Source organism: Sminthopsis crassicaudata, chromosome 1, assembly GCF_048593235.1.
Source record: "Sminthopsis crassicaudata isolate SCR6 chromosome 1, ASM4859323v1, whole genome shotgun sequence".
In the NCBI taxonomy this organism is placed as follows: Eukaryota; Metazoa; Chordata; class Mammalia; order Dasyuromorphia; family Dasyuridae; genus Sminthopsis; species Sminthopsis crassicaudata.
Window position 1 is genome coordinate 703261894 of NC_133617.1, and position 22346 is coordinate 703284239.

Here is a 22346-nt window from a genome sequence, read left to right on the forward strand (position 1 = left end):
GAGAAAAGGAGACAGGTAGGGAAAGGAGGCAGGGAAGGCAGGCAGGCAGGAAGGAAGGAAGGATGGAAGGTGTCCTTTAGCAAAGATTATCTTCTTTAAATCATTCTGCCCTGGTGGCTACATATTTCATCAATTCAAGGAGTCCTGGGAAATTCATAATGCATCTTCACCGAATTGAAAACAAGGTGTGGTATTGACAATTCTAGGTGCCAGGGTCTCAGGCCTGCATCTTGCCAAAAAGAGGATGCAAGTTGTCCAATGTTACATGCATGGCTGGGAACTTGATTCTCTGCCCACTGATCTTCGTCCTCGGCCCACTTTGCCTTAACACTTTTTACATTAGACCAGTCTAGGAGTCAGCAATCTTTTTACATCAGTGTGCCAAGTGTTCATTCATCCACTTCTTTGCTGGTGATGATGTGGGGGAAGGGGGAATACAGAGACTGAAGGAGCCTGCCTGGCTCCTCCAAATTCAAGGCTGAGGTGAATCCAGGGATATCTTGGAAGAATTCTCTGGCCCTTTAGTTGCCAGGAATTTTGATGACCGAGGTGGGTCAGGAAGTCATAAGGGGAGGACTCAAAGCACGTGTCCCCTCACACCTCTCCCACACCATCAGCCTCTGTGGCCCTATAACCTACCTTTTGTGCCATCTCGGGCAGGCATGCCACAAGTTGCCAAGCCCTGGACCAGCCCTGTCAACCACAAGCATGCTCCTCTCTTTCCATGTGGCTAATCCTGTAGCATCCAGCTACTCTGGTTAAGACCTCGGTGTGGGGTACAGATCCTCTCTTCCTCTCCCTTGGCCTTGATGCCCCCCCAAAGCTGCAGCCCAAGGGAGGTCAGCAGAGCAGAGTTAAGAGGTGAAAGTCGGAGAGCCCGAGTGAAGGGACAGACTGCGGGTTCCTGGGTGTCTGAAGCCCAGCCTCCCCCCTCCCCCACTGCAGGGAAAATCACAGGAAGGGAGCTGGTTCCGATGCCAACTGTCCGCAGAGCCTGGGACCCTGGGCATGGGAAAGGGATTCAAGCGCTGCCGTTGCTGGCGCCTGTCCCTCGGAGAGAGGCAGCCCTCTCTGCCTCTCTGTTTGCTGTTTGTTTGGGGCCTCACAAATGGGGCATTGAAAACACTTCCTGCAGCTGAATGACGCCCTGTGTCGCCTACCGCAGGCGGGCACTGTGGCCCAGCTCACAGGCTGGCTGCCTTTGGGGGGAAGCCCGCGGGGTGGGGCAGGGAAGAGGGGTTCCTGCGGTGCCCTCTCCTCTCCCCTTCCCTTCTTGCCCCGCGCGGAGCGGCTGGGCTCGGACCTCTCCGACCACCAGGTCCCCTTCTTGCCCAGGGATTCAATAAGCGCGCCCCCAGCGCGGAGGGCTGCCGGGGGAGAGCGGGAGGTGGGGAGTGGGGAGGAGGGAGGGCCGAGGCTCCGGTTATTAATAGTTCTCCTGACTCAGAGCCACCCCGTTATGCGAAACCAAGTAAGGTAACCCCCTCTTTGGAGACAAGATGCCTCTGGCTGTCAGCGATGGGCTGGGAGCGAGGCCCAGAAGGCGGGGTTAGCCCCAAGGGGTCGGGGCCATAAATAAGAGGGTCGCGTGTCAGGGAGATAAACATGAGGGGGTGCTGGGCCTGAGCGGAGTCGCCAGGGGCCGTCCGGAGCAGAGGGAGGCGGAGCGCCAGTGCCCAGGCCAGCGCCAGCGTCGGAGAGGCATCGGCAGCGCCCGCGCCCGCGCCCTCCGCAGCCGAGCCGCGGCCAGCCTCAGCCCGAGCGCCCCGGCGGCCGCAGCCCGAGAGCCCCGGCGGGCCACACCGGGCCGTCCCGTCGGCGAGGGCAGCGGGGCGAGAGGCGCTCCCCTCTGCGGGCCGGCGCGGCCCGGGGGCGCTGCCAGCATGCCTGCCGCCCTCAGTGCCTGGTGGCTGTCCGCGCTGCTGCTGGGGCTCAGCCTGCAGCTCCGGGCCCGGGTGGAGGCGTGCAGCTGCGCCCCCGCGCACCCCCAGCAGCTGCTCTGCGCCTCGGCCATAGGTGAGTGCGCCCGGGGCGGCGGGATGGGGGGCGGCGCGCGGGGCGGCTGGCCCCGCTCCAGCCCTCTGCGTGTGGGACCCGAGGTGCGGGCACTTCTCGCTGGCGTTGAGCGCGGACGATCGCGGGGCCGGGGAGGTCGGTCCGGTCCAAGCCGTCTAACCCGGTGTTACACTTGGGGAAACTGAGACCCAGAGAGAGGGGCGGGGGTTTGTCCGAAGTCGCACAGCGAGTTAATCGCGGCAGAGGCGGGATTAGAAAGGTCTCCTGACTTCCAGACTGGCGCTCTTGGCACTGTCCCAGCTGCACTGGGGAGAGGGTGGGGGGAGGGGACGCCAGAGCCCGCATATGGGTCATTAATAAGAGTTTGCCCAGTGGCTTTTATCAGGAGAAACATTCCGTCTCCTCAGCCCTCCCGGCCCCTCTCCCAAAGCCAAAACCAACTTCCCTTCATCCACTCCTGCACTGCTTCCTTCTTAACTCTTAAACCAAGGACCGGGAGACACTCATTGCTATAGCAACATCTGACAAGTGGAAAGTCACTGGTTTTTATGGGACAAAGAAAACGTACAAAGAGTCCTCCAGGGCACCCAATGACCAGTGGCATGGAATCCCAGTCCGTTAGAGCTGAAAGGGGATCTAGAGAGCTAAGCCAAATTCCCTTTACAGATGGGGAAACTGAGGTCCAGGGACAGGGAAAGTGCCCCAACATTTGTGATCCAGGAGGGACTAGAACCAAATTCTCTTTTTTTGTTTTGGATGCAAGGGGTTCTTTCTGTCCTTGCCTTTACTCACCTAAGAAAATTCAGTACAGTGAAAGGACGTTAGAAGAGCGAGCAGGGGCCTTATTTTAAACACGGGCTCTTCTAGCCCAGGACCTTAGCTGCTGATGCAGAAAACTGCAGGCGTGGGGGGTAGGGGAAGGAGCCCTGGAATGAGAGGAAGAGGTCCAGGATTCAATTCCCCACTTTCCTACTTTAGACAACCCACAACTTCTCTGTTTCCTCATTTGTAAGAGAAAGATAAAAACCCCTAAGATCCCTTTGGCTCATATTCTATATGCAGTGACTCCAGAACCTCCCCATATCCATCCCTTGCAAGGATGTATTTTTAAAAAATTAAATTATTGAATTCAGCTTGATTTCTTGGGATTGACCTCTTTCTCTTTGAAGTTGAAGCTAGAGGAAAAACCCATACAAAGTTAGAATCCGAAGAGTTTCCCAAACATGAACACGTTCTGTACCCTCCCTCATGAGGAGTCATCGAGCCAATGGGAAACTCTACTCCTGGAGGCTCCCCCTTTCTACTTCTGAGCTGTTGTAATTTTTAGGGTGGCAGTCCTTGACTGGAAATCTGCCTATGAAACTTTCGGGTAGTTCTGCCCTCTGAGACTGAGCAAAGTGAGTCAGATCCCTCTTCTACATGTCATCCCTTTGAATAGGTGAAGACAGCCAATAGAGTCCCCTACTGCGCTTATTCAACTAAACCATTCCTTCAGTTCTGTCTCACGGTAGCCTGGGTTTGGGTTTTAGTCCCCTTATCATCATAGCTGGCGTTCCCTCCATGTTCTCAAGTTTGTTGATATCTTTCCTAAAATGTAGCTCCAGGAACAAATCAAATCTCCAGGCAATTGTCTGAGCAGGAAGGATTGGAAGTCCCTGTTCTGGACATTAAGATTCCATCAAAACAGCCTTTGATCAATGATTGTGCATGTGACTCTATCAACTTGACTTTAGCTAAAAACGTGTCTTTTTTACATAAATTGTTATCTAGGAATGGTTTCCTTATCCTGCACTTAGTTAGCATTTAGAGCGGAGGTTTGTCCCAACCCTCTCATTTTACAAATACGAAAACCAATACCAACAAGGGTGATTATGGTCAATATCACAGTATTCAAGACTTTGAACATTTGACTTTTTCTTTACATTTTATTATTAGTATTAGAATTATTTATTAGTAGTAAATACTAATATCATTGCTATTTTTATATTTTTACTATTATTTATCTGTATAGATTTTTTGTTAGTCAACAAGCAGTCTACAACCATTAAAAAAAACTATCTATCATATACTAAATATTGGAGACCCAAAAAAGGGTAGCAGCTAATCCTTGCTCTCAAGGAACCCACAGTCTAATAGAAGGAGAGAACATGCAGACAACTATGTACAAACAAGATATAGACAGGTTAAATTAGAGATTCAACAGAGGAAAAACACTTGTATTAAGGGGATCAAGAAAGCCTTCCAAAGAAGGTGGGATTTTACCTGAGAATTGACAGAATCTAGGAGGCAGAGATGGGGAGGAAGAGAGTTCCAGGCATGGGATAGCAAATGAAAATAAGAGGTGGGAGATGTTTTGTCTAAATCAAGGAAAAACAGAAAGGTCAGTACATGGAGTAAGGCAGGGAGTGTAAGAAGTAAGTAGATTGGAACAGTAGGAAGGTACAGATTATGGAGGATTTTAAACAGAGAGTTTTACATCTGGTACTGGAAGCAATAGAGAACCAGTGAAATTGATGGACTAGAAGAAATGAGATGATCATAATTTCATTTTTTGGAAAATCAATTTGACAACTGAGTGGAAAATGGACTGGAGTGGGAGATACTTGAAGTAGGGAGACCAATAAATAGACTATTACAATATTCTAGATGGAGGTGATGCAGCCTTGAACCAGAGCAGGGGAAGTGTCAGAAGAGAAAAGGAAGCATACAATGAGAGATATGCTAGAAATGGCAGAGCTAACAACTGATTGGAGGGGGAGTGAGGAGAAAGATTAAGGAGTTAAAGTAATATCTGCATTTTGAAGCAAGGTGACTGGAAAGATGGTGATAGCTTCAATAATGAAGTCAGAAAGAGGGGAAAGTTGGGGGGAAAGAGAAATAGCTCAGTTTTAAACATGTTGAAGTTCAAATATGTATGGACTATCTAATTCAAAATGTCCAATAGACAGTTGGAAACATGAGACTAGAGATCAGGAAAGAGATGGATGTTGGACAAATGAATATTAGAATTATCTGCATAGTTGGTAGTTAAAATGATGGGAGCTGATGAGATCACCAAGTAAAGTTGAATAAATAGAGTTAGAAGAGAAAAAAAAAAAAAAACCTCAGGACAGAGCCTTGGGGCACACCTGCCCATCATTCACCAGTGGGAGTGGATTCAAATCCAGCAAAGGAGACTGAGAAGAAACCATCAGATAGGTAGGAAGAGAACCAGCAGAGAAGAGTATTTTGAAAATAGACGGAAGAGTGCATCAAAGTGAAAGAAGGTGATCTATGATGTCAAAGGTGGTAGTCTGAGAAGGATGAGGGCTGAAGAAAACGCCATTGCATAGGTAATCAAAGGATCATTGGTACTTTTGGAGACAGTAGCTTCATTAGAGTAATGAAGTAAAAACCAGACAGCAGAGAGTTAAGAAGGGAGGAAGAGAAGGAAAAGGAGACATCAATTATAGATATCCTCCTCTAGGAGTCTGGCCAGAAAAGGGAGAAGAGATATGGGACACTAGCTAGCAGGGATGCCATCCAGGATGCTACAGATCCTTCTCAATTAGCAACACTTAGTTAATTTTGAATCTTTCACATAGTTTGGTTCCAAGAAATCAAGGTTTTACTGCAGTTCCCACTATATCACTCCCTGGACTATTTAGAGCCTCCTGACCTTCAGAATTCATGGAAGAGGGGACTTTTCAATGGGTGATTTCCTTTCTCCCTTTAATGTCCCCTATACAGCTGAGATCTGATTACTCCAAAATCTTTAGGCAAAGAGATGTGGAAAAAAGTGGGCATGCTGTGGTCCCTTCCATTCCCTGGCTCCCCATTCTAGTCAGAGTGCCTATAAACCCTTCATTACCACAGCCAATGTAGAACGTGAATTTCCAACCCTACCCCCAATTAGCATTTCTATGGCCTGAGAAATCCTCTCTGCATACTGAGTAATGGCTTTCTGGACCTGATGCGACATTTTTGTGGCCTCAGCTCTGTTTGCCACTAGCACTTAGTCCTGTTCAGATGGGCTGCCTTTGGAACATTTTTCTTGGATTATCTACTCAAAACACCAGGGATCTAGTGAGATGAGGAAGGGAGATTGTTAAGGACAATAAAAGTGGTACTAGTGGAAAATATTTCCCAATCTGCCTCTTTACACTTAATGACCGGGTGATCCAGGGCAAGCCATTTAACTTTTCTGAGCCTCTATTTCCTCATTTGAAAAGTGGGGATCATAATAGCACCCACCTCTTATTATTGTTCAGTCACGTTGGACTCTTCAGGGCCTATTTGGGGTTTTCTTAGCAAAGATACTGGAGTTGTTGGCCATTTTCTTCTCCAGTTCATTTTACAGATGAGGAAATTGAGGTAAACAGGTGTGCTATCCATTGCCACCAAGGAGCATGTTTTGTGCTAGAAGGGATCTTAGGGTCCATCTGGTCATTTCAGAAATGAAGAAATAGATTAAGTTCAGGATTACATAACTAATGTGTGCAAAGTGGAATCTGAATCCAGGTCTTTCTGCCTCCAGTTCCAGCCTTTTATCTTTATTTTTTTGTGTTGACTCTAGGTCACCTCATGCGGGGTAGTTGGGAAAATCAATTCAATAAGCACTGATTAAGTTCCTGACATTCCCTACCCTCAAGAAGCTTGCTTGAGGATCAAGTCTATATTAGCTATTATTACTGAGTGCTTTTCCTGATGAAGCTGCTGATGAGTATGCAGGAAGTTAGTAGGTGGGTACCTGCTTTGGATAACACCCAGAGATGGGTGCCCATGAGATGGACCAGATCTAGAGCTTGAAGGGACCTTGGAACATCAAGTCCAACAGTTTCACTTTACAAATGAGGAAAGTGAGAACTCCCAGGGGTGTGATGATTTTCCAGGAGATGAATTTTACCTGGATGCCCTCTTGGCACATTAAATTCAATATGCCCAAATCTGAACTCATCATCTTAGCTAATCATCCTGCTCTTCCTGCAAACTTTGTTATCTGGGTTAGTGGTCCCATCATCCTCCTAGTAACCCAAGTTTATAACCTCAGAGACATCTAGTCTATCTATTAACTTCATGTATCACTACCTCCCCAGTCCCTCAGTTGCCCAGTTCAGCTAATTCTCCCTCCACTCCACATCTCTAACATCTGTTTCCCATATTGAACTACACTAGAAAATGAGGTCACTAAACTACATAAAAGGATCCCTGATGGTTGCACATTGAGTTAGAAAACCACTAATTTAACATTATCTATGCTATGGGGTCAAAGAGGTGCAGTGGATAAAGTACTGAGTCTGGAGATAGAAAACCTGAATTCAAATCTTGGTCTCAGACACTTATAAGTTATGTGATCCTGAGCAACTCACATAATCCTACTTGTATTAGTTTACTGATCTGTGAAATGAGCTTGAAAAAGAAATGGTAAAGCACTCTATTATCTTTGTTAAGAAAACCCCAAATGGGAATCCAAAAAGTTAGATACAGCTAAACCACTGAATATCACAAATACCCAACTATATTTTTATTTTCTTAAATATTTCCCAATGTATTTTAAGCTGGCTCCAAGTATATCAGACCCCAATACTCCCCACAAAGTTATTTAACATCTCCAAGTAGTAGCCTACTTCAGGCCTTCATTCCTTCTTACCTGGACTATTGTGACAGCCTTCCAGTTGTGCTTTCTATATCAGACATTTCCCCACTAAAATCTAAGCTATGGAATAAAGTGCAGGCTGACTGTGTCACTTTCATCCCCCAGAACCATCAATGGGTCGCTACTGCCAAATTCAAACTCCTCATTTAAAGGCCTTTCATCATTTGGGTGCCGACTTTCATGCACTGTGCATGTCAGGAAAATTGATCTGCTAACTGTTCCCCAAACTTGCAATTCTCTCTCTCTTGCCTCCATTTTTTAAAGATGGGGACTATGTTTTCAATTAATATAGAGTTCCAGGTGAGGCATTACCTTTACCAACAAAAATGTATGGCATTATCTCCCTGATTTCATGGTCCTTTTTTTGAGAAAAAGGATAAATAACAATACCTAAGCAGCATCCCCTGCAGAATGTTGACTTCTTAAAGGCTGGGGCAGTTCTTTTTCTCTCTTCATATCCCCAGTGCCTTGAATAGAATAGACTCATAATAAATGGCTATGACATAAGGGATGGCTAAAAGGGGGGGATAGAAAGGGAGGAGCCTGAGTAGAAAAGACTTGGGGAAAAGGGATGAGAATTTTGTTCAAATGGATGGAGAGACATTAAGTGAAGAAGGAAAAGACTCAGTCTGTGCTGTTTCTGAGGGCAAAGCCTAAACCCCTGAGTGACAGTAACTGGGAATTCAATATAAAATGTTCTAACAGTGAGAGCTGTCCCAATGACAAAGTGGGCTGCTGCCACCTTATGAGATAATGATGTTCATTGTGTGTTCAAGCAGAGGCCAGTTGTGCAGCAGTCAAGCATGTAGTAGAAGGAATTTCTAAATCAGGTTGGAGGAGGGGATTCTTTATAGTGGAATATCTGATAGAGTGTTGTTCCTGGAATCAGGAAGACCCAAGTTCAAATTCAGCTTCAGATACTTGCTAGCTGTGGGGCTCTGGGCAAATCACTTAAATGCTGTTTGCCTCAGTTTCCTCATGTGTAAAATGGGGGCAATATAGCTCCAACTTCATTAGATTGTTATAAGAGGGAAAGTCAAATGAGGTAATATTTATGAACCATTTAGTATGGTGCTAGTAGGTGCTTAATAAGCATTATTCCTGTCCTCTTCCATTTCCCTTTCTTCCAAATCTGAGTTTCTGAGATTCTAGTGTTCAGGTGAGCTTCAACATATACTTGTGTTCTTGTCCCTTCCTACAACGGCTACAAAGCCCTTCTAACCTTTCTTCAAGTCTTCCTTCACCACTTAGACCACTGCTTGATCTCATTATCCTGCCTTCCTGGTTCCCCAAAGACTAGCCTTAGGTAAGAATAACAATAATTACTAGAATTTACATAGCACTTTACCAATATTATCTTACAATTATTATTATCTACAATTATTATCCTCACAACAACCCTGGGAAGTAGATATCATTATTATCATTCCCATTTACAACTGAGGAAATTTGAGACAGATAAAAAGTAACTTAGTAATGAGGATGAGGATGATGATGACTATTAACATTTATTAAGCACTTACTATGTGCCAGACAGGTACTAAATGCTTTATAAGTTATCTTATTTGATCTTTATAACAACCCTGCAAGATACTTGCTATTATTATCCCCATTTTACAGATGAGAAAATTGAGATTTAAAAAAAAAAAAAAAGCTTAACTAGTTCATCCAGGATTACACAGCTAGGTAATGGAAGCTAGATTTGAAGTGGGTTTTCCTGATTCCAGATCCATTGTTCTATCCTCTGCATCATCTGGCTACTCAGTGACCCAGGGGAAGAGGGGCAAGGGGCAACATGAACGAAACAAGAAATTCCAACTCAGGGCATTAATGAACTTCCTTAAACTTGCTTAACAGCCAGGGGGTGTCTATAATCATGACATTCCAATTGTACCATGAAATCATAACTATAACGAGGATATCATAATTATAATCATCATTATAATTATAGCTGTAGTTGCTGTATCATCTATAATAATGATGTCATCATTATAATAACTATAATCACAATATCGTAATTATATTCATAGCATCATGGCATCCATGACATCACAAGGATAATCATGACATCATAAATATGATCATGATACCATAATGGTGATCATGACATCATAACTATAACCACACATCATGACATTGTCCCTATAATCAATAAAATATGTTTTTTCAAATTGCTTTTGTGTACGTTATCTCCTTTAACTTTCACATCAATCCTGGCATGAAGAGAGAGAGGTGATGTAACCCTCATCTTGTAGATGAAGAAAGAAGAGAAATAATTTGCTCAAGAACGCACAGCTATTTAGTGGCAGAACCAGGATGCAGTTCATCTAATACACATTCTGCCATATCATAGATCCATCCTTCAAACAACCTACAGCAAGTAGCATTTCCCCTAAGTTCTTATACTAAAAAATACTATAACTCAAATAACCATTCCCTATGGGACCTTTTTCAGTCTGGCTTTTCAGAGAACAGATTTTTTCAAACCTCAGACGTCTCAGCCCTGCTTGTTTCCATCTTCCAGGATAACTGACACAGGAGCCTGTGGCTCATCCAATTTCTAGGACCAAAGGGACCATGACAAGTTTTTCAGGCCACTAAACCTCCCCCTCTAATGGGTCCTTCCTCTTCTTTCTTTGCAGTGATCCGAGCAAAGGTGTCCAGTGAAAAAGTGGTCCCAGCCAGTGAGGATCCAGCTGACACCCAGAAAATGATCCAATATGAAATCAAACAGATAAAGGTAAAAAGAGAAGGGCCAGAAAGTCCTTTCTTTTTGGTTTTCTGCTTGGGATCCATGTTTTGGGACATGAATGGGACAGGATGGATTCATTCTGGGGGAATAGCTGGGTCAACAATAATCCAATGAAGATGCAATTAGGATGTGGGGGGAGGAGCAATAGTCAGCATCTTCTTCTATAAATGGAGAACCTGAGGCAGGAAGAATGACTTATCCAGAGTCCCAGAGTGAGTGAGTCAATTATAAAGAGACACAACAGACTCTTCTAACTCTTCACTTTTGTCAAAGACCATCAAGTTCCAAGTTCCAAGCACAGAAGTTCTTAAATCTTTTGGGTTATAAGCCCCTTTGTCAATCTGGTAAACCTATAAATCCTTTCTCAGAATGATGGTTTTAAATGTATAAAGTCAAATTCTTAGGAATGCCAAGGAAACCGATGTTATTGAAATACTGTTATCAGGATGTTTTTTAAAAGTAATTTTTTGGATTGGGGGGAAGTAGACAAAGCAACCAGCCCAAGAGTCAGGAGAACCTGAGTTCAAATGTGGCTCCAGACACTTAGTTAGCTGTGTGACCCTGCACTTAACCCTGATTACCTCAAAAAAGTTTCTATGCTCAGTCACATGGAAAAATGGAAGAGATGGGATGCCATGAAACAAAAGGAAGGGATGGAGTAATAGTGTAGACTCTTAAGTGTTGAAGTGGCCAAAACAATTCTTAAAAAAACAACAACATTAGATCCTTCTCTAAGTGCTATTTGGCTCCTCTTTGGTTCCTGAGAAAACATGGTGTTTTAAGGTGAGAAATAGTGAACACTTGTACTTTTAGAGGATCTAATGGAAAAGGGGTGCTCTTGACCATAAAATTTAGAGCAAGAAAATACTTTCATCTTATGGACATGAGTGTGAAGGGAGATGAAATAGTTTGCTCAAAGGGTCTATGACTCATTGCCTCCCTCATAGCTAGCCAGATGGATTCTATATAGCCCATGTCATGGGGGCAAGACCAACACTGGTGCTTGTCCCATGTCTCCTTTATGGAAGGCTTTGCTCTCCATTGCCCAGCAGCTCATCTCCATGATAGCATCTACGGACAAGAGCTAAAGGTGTTTCCCTCCCCAGGAGAATGTATTTCAGAGCTATCCATGTACATAATATCATATACAACTTGGAAGGTGAGCATCAAGGCAGGTCTAAAGCATTCCCCCTAATTAATTAGTCTAATCTCCCAAAGCAAGGAGGAGAAAAGGGTTTTCTATCCTAGTCTCAGACCTACATATATTTGTTTGCCGTATTTAAATTGCATTTAAATTGGACGTTCATTCATATAAGGAACTCCTAATGTGGAAATTCCCAGTTCAGTACCTGTGCCAGAAATTACAATGCCTTCTAAATTTTTTTTCTTTTTTCTTATTATGGATTTGTCAAATATAATTGTTTCCACACACACACACACACACACACACACACACACACACACACAACCAAAAACATAGGAAGTTTCTATGTAGATCACAAATTTCTATTTACATACAATTCATACATCTTAGTCTCAGAGTATTTGTTACATCTTTAAATGGCTTGCTCTGGGTCATATAACTAGTATGTGTCAAATTCAGGTTGGACCTGAATCCAGGTTTTCCTGACTTTAAAGTCAAATTTCTATTCTTTACACTAGTGATGTCAAGCTCAAATAGAAATCCCCTCCCCCATAAGAGTCTCTATGAGCTTCATATTGGTTTTAAAAAACCATACATAATTTTAAAAGAATGCTTAAAACTTGTTTTGTGTTTAATTGGAAAAATAAAATATTAAAATTTTCAAAAAAGAAAATTATATATTAATATGCTCTATATCCTAATGTTTTTAAATTTATTTTGGTAACTGTTCCCCAATTAATTTTAATCTGGTTCCTGCCTGTATGACATCTCGGGTCTACATCTACACTACTTTTCAACTACTACAATAGTATAATAATAAAATGGTTGTTTCTATGCCATTTTTCCGTTTTAAAAAGTGTTCTTACATAATTTTATTTTAACTTCAGAACTGCCATTAAATTATAATGATGTAATTATCATTGCCTTGTCATTGATGTACTTTGTAGATAAATAGAGAAACTAAGGGACTTGCCAATGGTCACAAAGATAATAAATATGAGGCACTGTTTCCACTCAGAGCTCCCTGCCTGTAAGGTCACATCTCTAATAACAATACCATCTTTTCACATACATAAAAAAAGCAGCTGATGGTCAGTGGATAGAGCTCTGAGTCTGGAGTCAGGAAGATCTGAATTCAACTCCAGCCTCAGAAACTTATCAGCTGTGTGATACTGAACAAGCCACGTAGGAATGCACCAACCCTCCCAGAAGAATCAAATGAGAGAATATTTGTAAAGCCCTTGTTCGGTTATTTTTTCAATCATATATGACTTTTCATGACCCTCTTTGGGGCTTTCTTGGCAAAAATATCGAAGGAGCTTGCTATTTCCTTCTTTAGCTCATTTTATGAGGAAATGGAGATAAACAGGGTAAATTAACTTACCCATCTAGGAAGTATCTGAGCCCAGTTTTGAACTCAGGAAGATGAATCTTCCCGACTCCAGACCTGGTACCCTATCCAATGCAACATCACCTAGTTGCCCCAGTGATATACAGTAAGTGCTTAATAAATGCTTGTTTCCTTCCTTCTATATACAATCTCTCCTTTGATTCTCAAAACAACCCTATGAAATAGTTACATTTCCCCATTTTATAGATAAAGAAATTGAAATTGAGGGGAGAGAAAATCACTTGTTTAAAGTCACCCAACGTGTGAATGGCAGAGTTAGGACCCAAATTTAAATCCTCACACTCTAAGGCCAGTGATTCTTCAATGACTATCTCACTGGGGACCTTTTGTGTGCTGATATCTGTGTGGAAAGCCTCCATTGAGGGCCACATGAGTAATTTTTTTCAACTTTAAAATTTCAATTATTAAATTTATTTGAATCTATTTACATTTTTAAATTTTAAATTTAAAACATTTTAAATTATTATTTTTAAAAATTTAAAAGATTTGCTTATTTACCTTTAAAGAATAGGAAACTTAAAATTTCCAAAATCATGCTACTCAAAATAAGGAGACACATGCATACATATGTGATTGCTACATATGTACATGCATGCACATGTAAATATAAAGCATAGACTTTTATGTAGAATCACTATAGATTCGTCTAATAGTTACTTTTTATATTATTATTAGATTATTAAATTATTATTATTAAAGACTTTTCAGAATTTGCTGCATTTTTATTATTTTCATCCTCAAATTGATTATACGTCTTAGAACTGATCACATGGGCCAGATGATATTAGAGTCAGTTCTGAGCTGTGGAATGAAGAGTCTCCAGTCTTATTCTAAAAGAAAATATAATTAATGATGAATCAGCATAAATATTATACTGAAGGTGAGAGCCCAGATCTGTGCCTCCAAAACACAAAAAATACCACTTACAAAGCAGGTGTTTCTGTGATGTCCCTTAGCCATGACCAGCCATACACATACATGGCAGAAGAGATTGTTTATGTGACTCAACTAGAATCTTGGGAAAGAAAGTCTTCTTTCCCAAATAACATCATTATCTGTCCTTGCTTCCTGATATCCCACTGTTAGCTAGCCTTTCCTTTTGCTTAAGATATTGTCTCCCTTTAAAATGTAATCAACCTTGGCAGAGATAACACATTAAGTGTCCTCTGCTATTTATATCTTACTATGATGAGATTTTCATTTGCATCCTGAGAGGCTTAAGGAAGAGGATAAGGAAGGAAGAGGAGTGAAAACAGAGGAGCCAGTTCTGGGAGCTGAGGTTGAGCTGGAGCAGTCTCTTCTTTATCCCCTTACAGTAGAGATTCTTAACCTTTTAATGTCACGGACCCTTTGGCAGTCTGGTGGATCCTTTCACAGAATGTTTTTAAGTGCATAAAATAAAATGTGTAGTGTTATAAAGGAAGTCTATTATCTTGATATGTAGGTATTAAAATATAAAAAATTAAATTATACATCAAATATAATATATTATATAAATAAATATATTAAATTATATATATTTTAAAGCAAGTTCATAGATCTGAGGACGTGTCCCTGTTTAGAGCCATCCTTGGAAAGAAAGGGTGAGAAGAAGGCTTGTAACTCACTGCTTTCAAAGTTGCCCTCTCTGTCCCACATCAGAGCTCTAGAACTACCTTCCCACCACCTGGAACGTCCTGAGTTCTCTTTTCACTAAAGCTGGCTTAGCCGGGCCTGGCACTCACCCACAATTCCTGCATTAACTTCTCCAGTTTGTCTCGTTAATGATGTAAAAGTGAGACGTTCATGTACATACGTATTTTGCCACAAAATCTTAGTGCCATCTCACCCAAATTTGCTTTTCTGAATTTGTCTTATAGATGTTTAAAGGGTTCGATAAGGTAAAGGATGTCCAGTATGTCTACACCCCGTTAGACTCCTCTCTGTGTGGGGTCAGGCTAGAAGCCAATAAGAAGAAACAGTATCTCCTCACTGGTAAGTGTCTTGGATCAATGAAGTAGCCCTTTGGGGGGAGCACTGAAGCAGAGGCTATCACTCTGAAGCTTCCGGCTCCACTGGATTACACTGGTTCGATCAATCAATATGAATCAATAAACATTTATTAAGTGCTTACTACATGCCATGCATTGTGCTAAATGCTGGAATGGAAATCAATGATTAGTTGTATTTTCTTATGAATGGAAAGAACTTGTTCCAGTGAGAGGAAAAATCCCAAAATCTCATGGTTTTCTATAAAATAGATCTTTCTATAGTATATATCTATATCTATATCTATCTATAGATAGATAGATAGATAGATAGATAGATAGATAGATAGATAGATAGATAGATGTATATATAATGCTTTCAACAGTAGCTTTGATAGATGTTCAAATGTCCAGATGTTCAAATCCCATTTGAATCATATTATTGATGGGGAACTCTCTACCTCTACAAGACATTCTGTGACAAGTTATAGTTACTAGAAAAATCAATCTGCCTTCCTATAACTCCTCTCCTTTGGTACCAGTCCAACCCTTAAAAGTGAAACAGAAGTTTATTCCCCTCTTCCACATGATGACCCTTTAATGCTTTGAAGTTTGGATTATTTTATCTTTTCCCCTGAGTCTTCTCTTTTTCACCTGGCCTGCCTCAGGATCTCCAATCATTCCTTAGTTTTCAGTTCTCCTCCCCTCCTCTTCTTCTTCTGGATCTGCTCCAGTTTGCCAGTGTTTCTCTTAAAATGTGCTATCTGGTTTTGAGTACAATATTCTTTATATGGCGCTGGTCAGACCAGAAGCAGATAGGAACATTACTTCTAGACACTATATAAACCTTCCAAGGCTATCTACCAAATGTGAACAAACCTCTCCCAAACCTGAGACCCACAATTAGAATAGGGGGCATAGGTTTATTGTGTCTTTGCTCTCACACCATTTGGTTGGAAGATTCCACTGTGTTCGTTAAGGGCCGACCATCAAAAACCTTTGCTTTAGTGCAATGGAATGCTATCTTAATGGCTTTCTTCCAACAAGATGTCCCTGTGTGCTCAAATAATGACTGAAAGCGAGATTGTTAGACGGACACAACAGCAGAGAAAACCTCGCTCCCTGAGCATCAAAGGGAAGCTCTTTTCACCCAAGTGTTCACCAGCAACAAGTCCAAATTGAATGGGGTTCCTGTTGGGAGTGAAGGAGCTCTGACTGCATCATGTCCTAATGAGATTTACAATCACCCCAAAAGAGTCTGCCCTGACTACTCACAGACAAGGAGCCGAGTGGGTGGGTCCGGTGTCTACATGATCGATGGGTGGAAAATGTATGGAGTTTATCCATCTTTGTGTATGTGTACATGACACATGTGTGTGCATGTATGTATAAATAGGATTCTTGCACAATACACATATATATGTAGGTATATATATAAAACACAATATTGAATATGTATATATAATATATATATATATATATATATACACACACAGACACACATATGTCATGTCTCCTTATTTGACTCTCCTATAATCCTATGAGGTAGGTTCTGTTATTATTCCACAGAGGAGAAAACTGAGACTTCCAGTGGTTAGGTCACGTGCCTAGGACAGCACAGGTGGCAAGTGTGTGAAATGGGATTTGAACCTCAGCCTTCCTGGTTCCAAGTATGGTGGCCTAATCTTTGCTCCATATTTATTATACAGGATGGCTTCTTAGTTGATCTTTGTTGAATGAATGCTCTGAGGAACCTCTGGGATAATAAAGAAATATAAAGGGCAGCTAGGTGGGGCAGTGAATTCAGGAGGACCCAAGTTCAAATCTAGGCTCAGACACTTAACACTTCCTAGCTGTGTAACCTTGGACAAGTTGCTTAATCCCAATTGCCTTGGGAAAAAAAAAATTTATATATATATATATGTGTGTGTGTGTGTGTGTGTGTGTGTGTGTGTGTGTGTGTGTGTGTATACATATATATATAGGGAGAGAGAGAGAAAGAGAAAGAAAGAGAGAGAGAAAAAAAGAGAAAGAGGGAGAGAGAGAGAAAAAGAGAGAAAGAGAGAGAGAAAGAAAGAGAGAGAGAGGAAGAGAGACAGGCAGAGAAAAAGAGAGAAAGAGAGAGAGAAAAAAAGAGAGAAAGAGGGAGAGAGAAAGAAAAAGAGAGAGAAAGAGAGAGAGAAAAAGAGAGAAAGAGGGAGAGAGAGAGAAAAAGAGAAAGAGAGAGAAAGAAAGAGAGAGAGAGGAAGAGAGAGAGAAAGAGAGACAGAGAGAAAGAGAGGGAGAAAAAAGAGAGAGAGAAAGAGAGAGAGAAAAAGAGAGAAAGAGAGAGACAAAGAGAGAGAGAGAAAGAGAGAGAGAAAAAGAGAGAAAGAGAGAGAGAGGAAGAGAGAGAGGAAGAGAGAGAGAGAAAGAGAGAGAGAAAGAGAGAAAGAAAGAGAGAGAGAAAGAGAGAGAAACAGAGAGAGAAAGGAGACAGAGAAAGAGAGAGAAACAGAGAGAGAGACAAACAGACACAGAGAGAGAGACAGACAGAGACAGAGAGAGAGAGAAAGAGAGAGAGAAAGAGAGAAAGAAAGAGAGAGAGAAAGAGAGAGAGAAAGGACACAGAGAAAGAGAGAGAGAGAGAGAGAAAGAGAGAAAGAGAGACAGAGAAAGAGAGAGAGAAAGGGGACAGAGAAAGAGAGAGAGAGAAAGAGAGACAGAGAAAGAGAGAGAAACACAGAGAGAGACAAACAGACACAGAGAGAGAGACAGACAGACAGAGACAGACAGACAGAGACAGAGAGAGAGACAGACAGACAGACAGACAGACAGACAGACAGAGACAGAGAAAGAGAGAGAGAGACAGAGAGAGATCTATATCTATTTATATTTTTTGCTGAGGCAATTGGGGTTAAGTGATGTTGCTGGAACCCGGGGAAGGTGAATGCTTCCCCCAAAGTCACACAGCCAGGAAATAGCAGCACCGACTCCATGCCCATGACTCCTCCTGGCTCTCCGAAGCTTGAGTAGGGGCTGATAAGTGTTGGGCACTGGGGTGACATTCTTGGTGACAGGATAGAAGGAATGGAAGAACAGAAGCCTCAGAGGGGGAAGGTCCATGAAATGTCAAGGGGACCGTAGAGATGCCATTTTGGTTGGGATATTGAGAATGTATGGAGAGAGATTTCAAATAATAAATTGTATAAGAGAAGTGGGGCTGGATTGTATACGGGCTTGAACGCCACGCACAAGAATTTGTCTGCTGTCAGACATCCAGCCCAAGAGGCACGTGGCTTTTGGAATCTCCTCCTGAACCCAGAGCTTAGGAGGAAGAGAGGGAAGAAGGGAAGGCCAGGCCGGGGCTGCTCCAGCTGATTAGTACCACTCCCACCCCTGCCATTAGATGTCCTCAGACTAGTGCCCAGAAGGGATTAGCCCCCAGAAAGTGGCAGGGAACATGGCTAATGACTTTCTCTCCTTCTTACAGGCCAGATTATAGAAAATGGCAAAGTATTCATCAATATGTGTAATTACATAGAGCCCTGGGACGACCTGTCCTTCTCACAGAAGAAGAGTCTGAACCATCGTTATCACATCGACTGTAGCTGTAAGGTAAGTGGGAAGGGCGCGGGGCAGGGAGAAGGGACGCTGGGGCGCTCGGTGCCCTGTCTGGGCATGCGGTGCCCCCGCTTCACTTCCCATGGCAGGGATAGGAGGGAAGACAGGCAGGAGCACGGGCCGTCGGAGCCAAAATTATTGTCATTTTTTCATGAGTTACTGAGGTTCAGAGAAATTGCTTGCCCAGGATTACTTATGAATTATACAAAGTCACAAATCTAGAAATGGCTATTGTTAGGGCCAGGGCATGCTGACATGTATATGCAGGTGTGTATACACACATGGATATATACACATGTGCATGTACATGAGTATTGTGTTGTTTGTGTGTGTTCATACATGCATTTATATACATATATATACTCACATGTATACACACAGATATACAAACACTCATATACACACATACACACCTATATATATCTATATATACAGACACATGTATACACAGAGACAGACGGACGGACAGATGGATGGATGGATGTGCATGTTTATGTATACACACACACACACGTATGTCATTTGTTACCTCTGTGATCGTACTGAATTTCTCTGAGCCTTAGATCTTTCATCTGCGATGTGAGGTCAGAGGAGAGGACCTCTGAGTCTTTTCCCCCCAAGCTGGTGCAGAGACTTTCTTTAGAAGTTACATTCTCTGCTCCAAGGGAGGCTGGCCAAGGAACATAGTGTGAAAGCTTCCTACTGGGATCTTTTATTTCCCTCAGCAGAGGAAGCAAAAGAAAAAGTTTACAAAGTGTGTTTGGCAAGCTAGCCAAGTGAAGAGGAGAAGGAGAAGAGAAAAAACCAGAATCCTTTGCAATTAGGACATAGAAGACCTGAGTTCTGCATTTTGTTCTGCCTGGGTCCTGCCAAGTAACCTCCCTGGGCCTCAGTTTCCTCAGTTGTAAGAAGCAAAGGTAGATTCTCGTTGGCAGAAGTGAGACAGTACAGTGCTGAGCCCTAGTCAAAAAGACCTACGTTCAAATCCATCTTTAGAACTTTCCTAGCTGTGGGACCCTGGGCAAATCACTTAGCCCCTATTTGCCTCAGTTTTCTCATTTATAAAATGGGGAAAACAATAGCATTTACTTCCCTGGGTAATAAGGATCAAATGAAATAATAATTATAATAAATTTAAAGCTCTTAACACAGTGACTAGCAGATGGTAAGCGCTCTGTTAAGTGTTAATTGCTATTCTTATTATTCAGCCTCAGGTACTTCCATCTGTATGATGCCGACAAATCATCTAACCTCTGTCTGCCTCAGTTTCCTCATCTGTACAATTGAGATAATAATACTGCCCACCTTCCCCAGTTACTGTGAAGATCAGATGAGATCATACCTGTGAAATGCTTGGCACAGTGCCTGGCAGAGGGCAAGGACAATTTATGTTAGCTGTTATTGTTGTTATTGTTATTATGTCTCTAAAGTCCCTTTTATATCTAAGATTCTTTTTTCAGTGATTTGTGAGTCTAAATACATCCCCAAAGGTTCTTAAACTTTTCCCACTTGTAAGCCCCTTTTGTGTGAGAACTTTTTACAAGACCCCAGGTATATAGGTAAATAAAATAAGTATACAAATCAAACATTTATTGATAATAAGTCATAATTTCATGACCCCCCACATCCAGTTATGTGGTCACGACTGGAGTTTAAGAAGCTTCGCTCTAGAGGAGGTAATGTGTGAAATTTTATAGCTGAGGGAAGCTTAGCACTTTGCCCAAGATTACACAGATGATAATCACTGGAGTCAGGATTTGAACCCAGCTCTTTTGGCTCAGGAAGTCAGTGAATGCTCCACAGTACCCCTGACCTCTCGTGTTCTGTTCTGTTTAGATCATCACCTGCTACACGGTGCCCTGCTCCATCTCGGGCCCCAATGAGTGTCTCTGGACGGACTGGCTGATTGAGCGGAAGCTCTATGGGCACCAGGCCCAGCATTATGCTTGTGTTAAGCGCAGTGATGGCACCTGTGGCTGGTACCGGGCCGGCCTCCCCCCGGAGAAGGAATTCATTGATATCAGTGAGCCCTAGAGAGAAGCATTACCATACACCAGCCCCTGGCCTGGAGGCCCGATCCATCCGTCCTTCCATCCTTCCATCCTTCCACCCATCCATCCTTCATCCATCTGCCCTTTCCTGCACAGCTTCCCACTGCTTAATGTAGCCGCTGCTTAGGAACTCTGCCAACCTGGTGCAAGGTACCAATGGGTGTGGAACCAGCGGCCGAGTGAGAAGAGGACTCGAGCTCCTGACAGGGTGGCCGTTCTGAGAAGGCCAGTCAGGGGCCCAGAGTCCCTCTCTGTGCCGGAAAAGCAGGACCGCCCCAGCAAAGGGCTGTCGGCCCACCCCTCTGCTCCGGTTTGCTCCTGTTACTGAGCAGAGTCTGGAAAAAAAGACCTCACGAGTAATTATGAATTGGTCTTTCTGATCAGGCTGGGGCTTGTTTCTGTCCCTCTCCAAAAACAAAAGGTTGAAACGGGAACGAAAGCACTTTCCATGTCTGGAGCTGATGTGGCGCAGGCCGAATACTGTACAGAGGGGCACAAATTATTAATAGCCCCATGTTGTACAAAAGTAACCACTGTGGTCAAGGCGAGTGAAATGGGCTGATGAGTGGGGAATGATTAAAAAGCATCTTGTACCTTTGGTGTGTGTACTGGATCTCTTCTCAACTCGTCTCTCCCCTGGCAAGGGCCTGGGCAGCATCAGTTATTGCCTGCTGATGTGGTGTGATTAATTAATCACCTTCCCTCTTTTAGCATAACTCAGAGGTTCTTAATCTTTCTTGTCATGGACTACTTGGGCAGTCTGGCAAAACCTATGGTCATGCTTTTAAATGCAATAAAAAGCTATGAGGGATTATAAAGGAAAGGAATTACACTAAAAAATGATTATGTTAAAATATAGTTAAAATAAGTTCATCGACCTCAGGTTCAGAACTCTGAGAACCCAAACAAGTACCATTGTTTCACTATTAAAATGAAAAGATGCCCCTGCATAGAAGGTTACACTTAAACCCCCTCTTTTTTGCAAGGGGAGGGAATCCAGGCTTGTGATTTTAGGAGTGTAGGGAACCCCCACTAAAGAAATTCCTCTCTTCCAATCCAGATTAGTTACTATTCTATAGTTTATAGTCTGAAGGAAGTGCAGGGGAGGAAATGGGAAGTGGGAGGAGAAGGGAGAGGTTAAGGGACTCCCCCAGAGTCTCACAATCTGAAGCAAGAACCAATTTGAATTCAGGCTCCACTGACTTTGCTGTGGGCTCTCTGTGCACAGACTAACCAGATGCTCTATCCCCGAATCATCATCAGATTCTTTTGCCCCCAGAGAGCAAGTTTTGTTAGTAAGGAGGGGAGTCATAAGGTCAATTTGACACCTGGAGACCAGATTAGTGGGTGGAAGAGAGAGGGTTGAACAAGTAATGAATGACACTGAAGGAAGAAAAGGCCAGAGTGACTGCTCTGAGGACAAACTGTGCTGCCTCCCATAATTTCCCCAAGGAGGAAACCCTTCGTAGTGGACTATATGTTCAGTGTGTCCTAAAAGACTTCGTGCAAGAGTACCTCTGTGTGACTATTTTTGAGACACTTCAGATAGGAGCCACTAAAAACAAAAGCTTATACTTAGCATCAGCAACAGCTTATCTAAGCCTTACTGAGTTTAGTGGATAGACATAGAGAGATGATAGATAGATAGAGAGAGAGAGAGAGAGAGAGAGAGAGAGAGAGAGAAAGGAAGAGAGGAAGGGAAGGGAGAAGGAAGAAGGAAGGAAGGAAGAAATATGGCTGGATAGAGAGAGCTAGTCAGATAAAAAG

The 22346-nt window shown here is 42.8% G+C and overlaps 2 protein-coding genes across 3 annotated transcripts in view; one reads left to right on the forward strand and one right to left on the reverse strand.

The window, feature by feature from the left end:
* The window catches only part of SYN2 (synapsin II), a 240222-nt gene that overhangs the window by 46184 nt on the left and 171692 nt on the right, over positions 1 to 22346 (reverse strand).
* Positions 764 to 21177, forward strand: TIMP4 (TIMP metallopeptidase inhibitor 4). 2 transcript variants are annotated; one of them, XM_074283892.1, is made up of 5 exons: positions 764 to 861; positions 10294 to 10391; positions 14818 to 14932; positions 18398 to 18522; positions 20365 to 21177. In XM_074283892.1, exons 1-5 carry the CDS (start codon positions 810 to 812, stop codon positions 20560 to 20562), a joined length of 588 nt encoding a protein of 195 aa, XP_074139993.1. In that variant the 5' UTR covers positions 764 to 809; the 3' UTR covers positions 20563 to 21177. The 2 variants fall into 2 exon arrangements, with proteins under 2 accessions (XP_074139993.1, XP_074139992.1); XM_074283891.1 differs by lacking the exon at positions 764 to 861 and adding an exon at positions 1445 to 2016.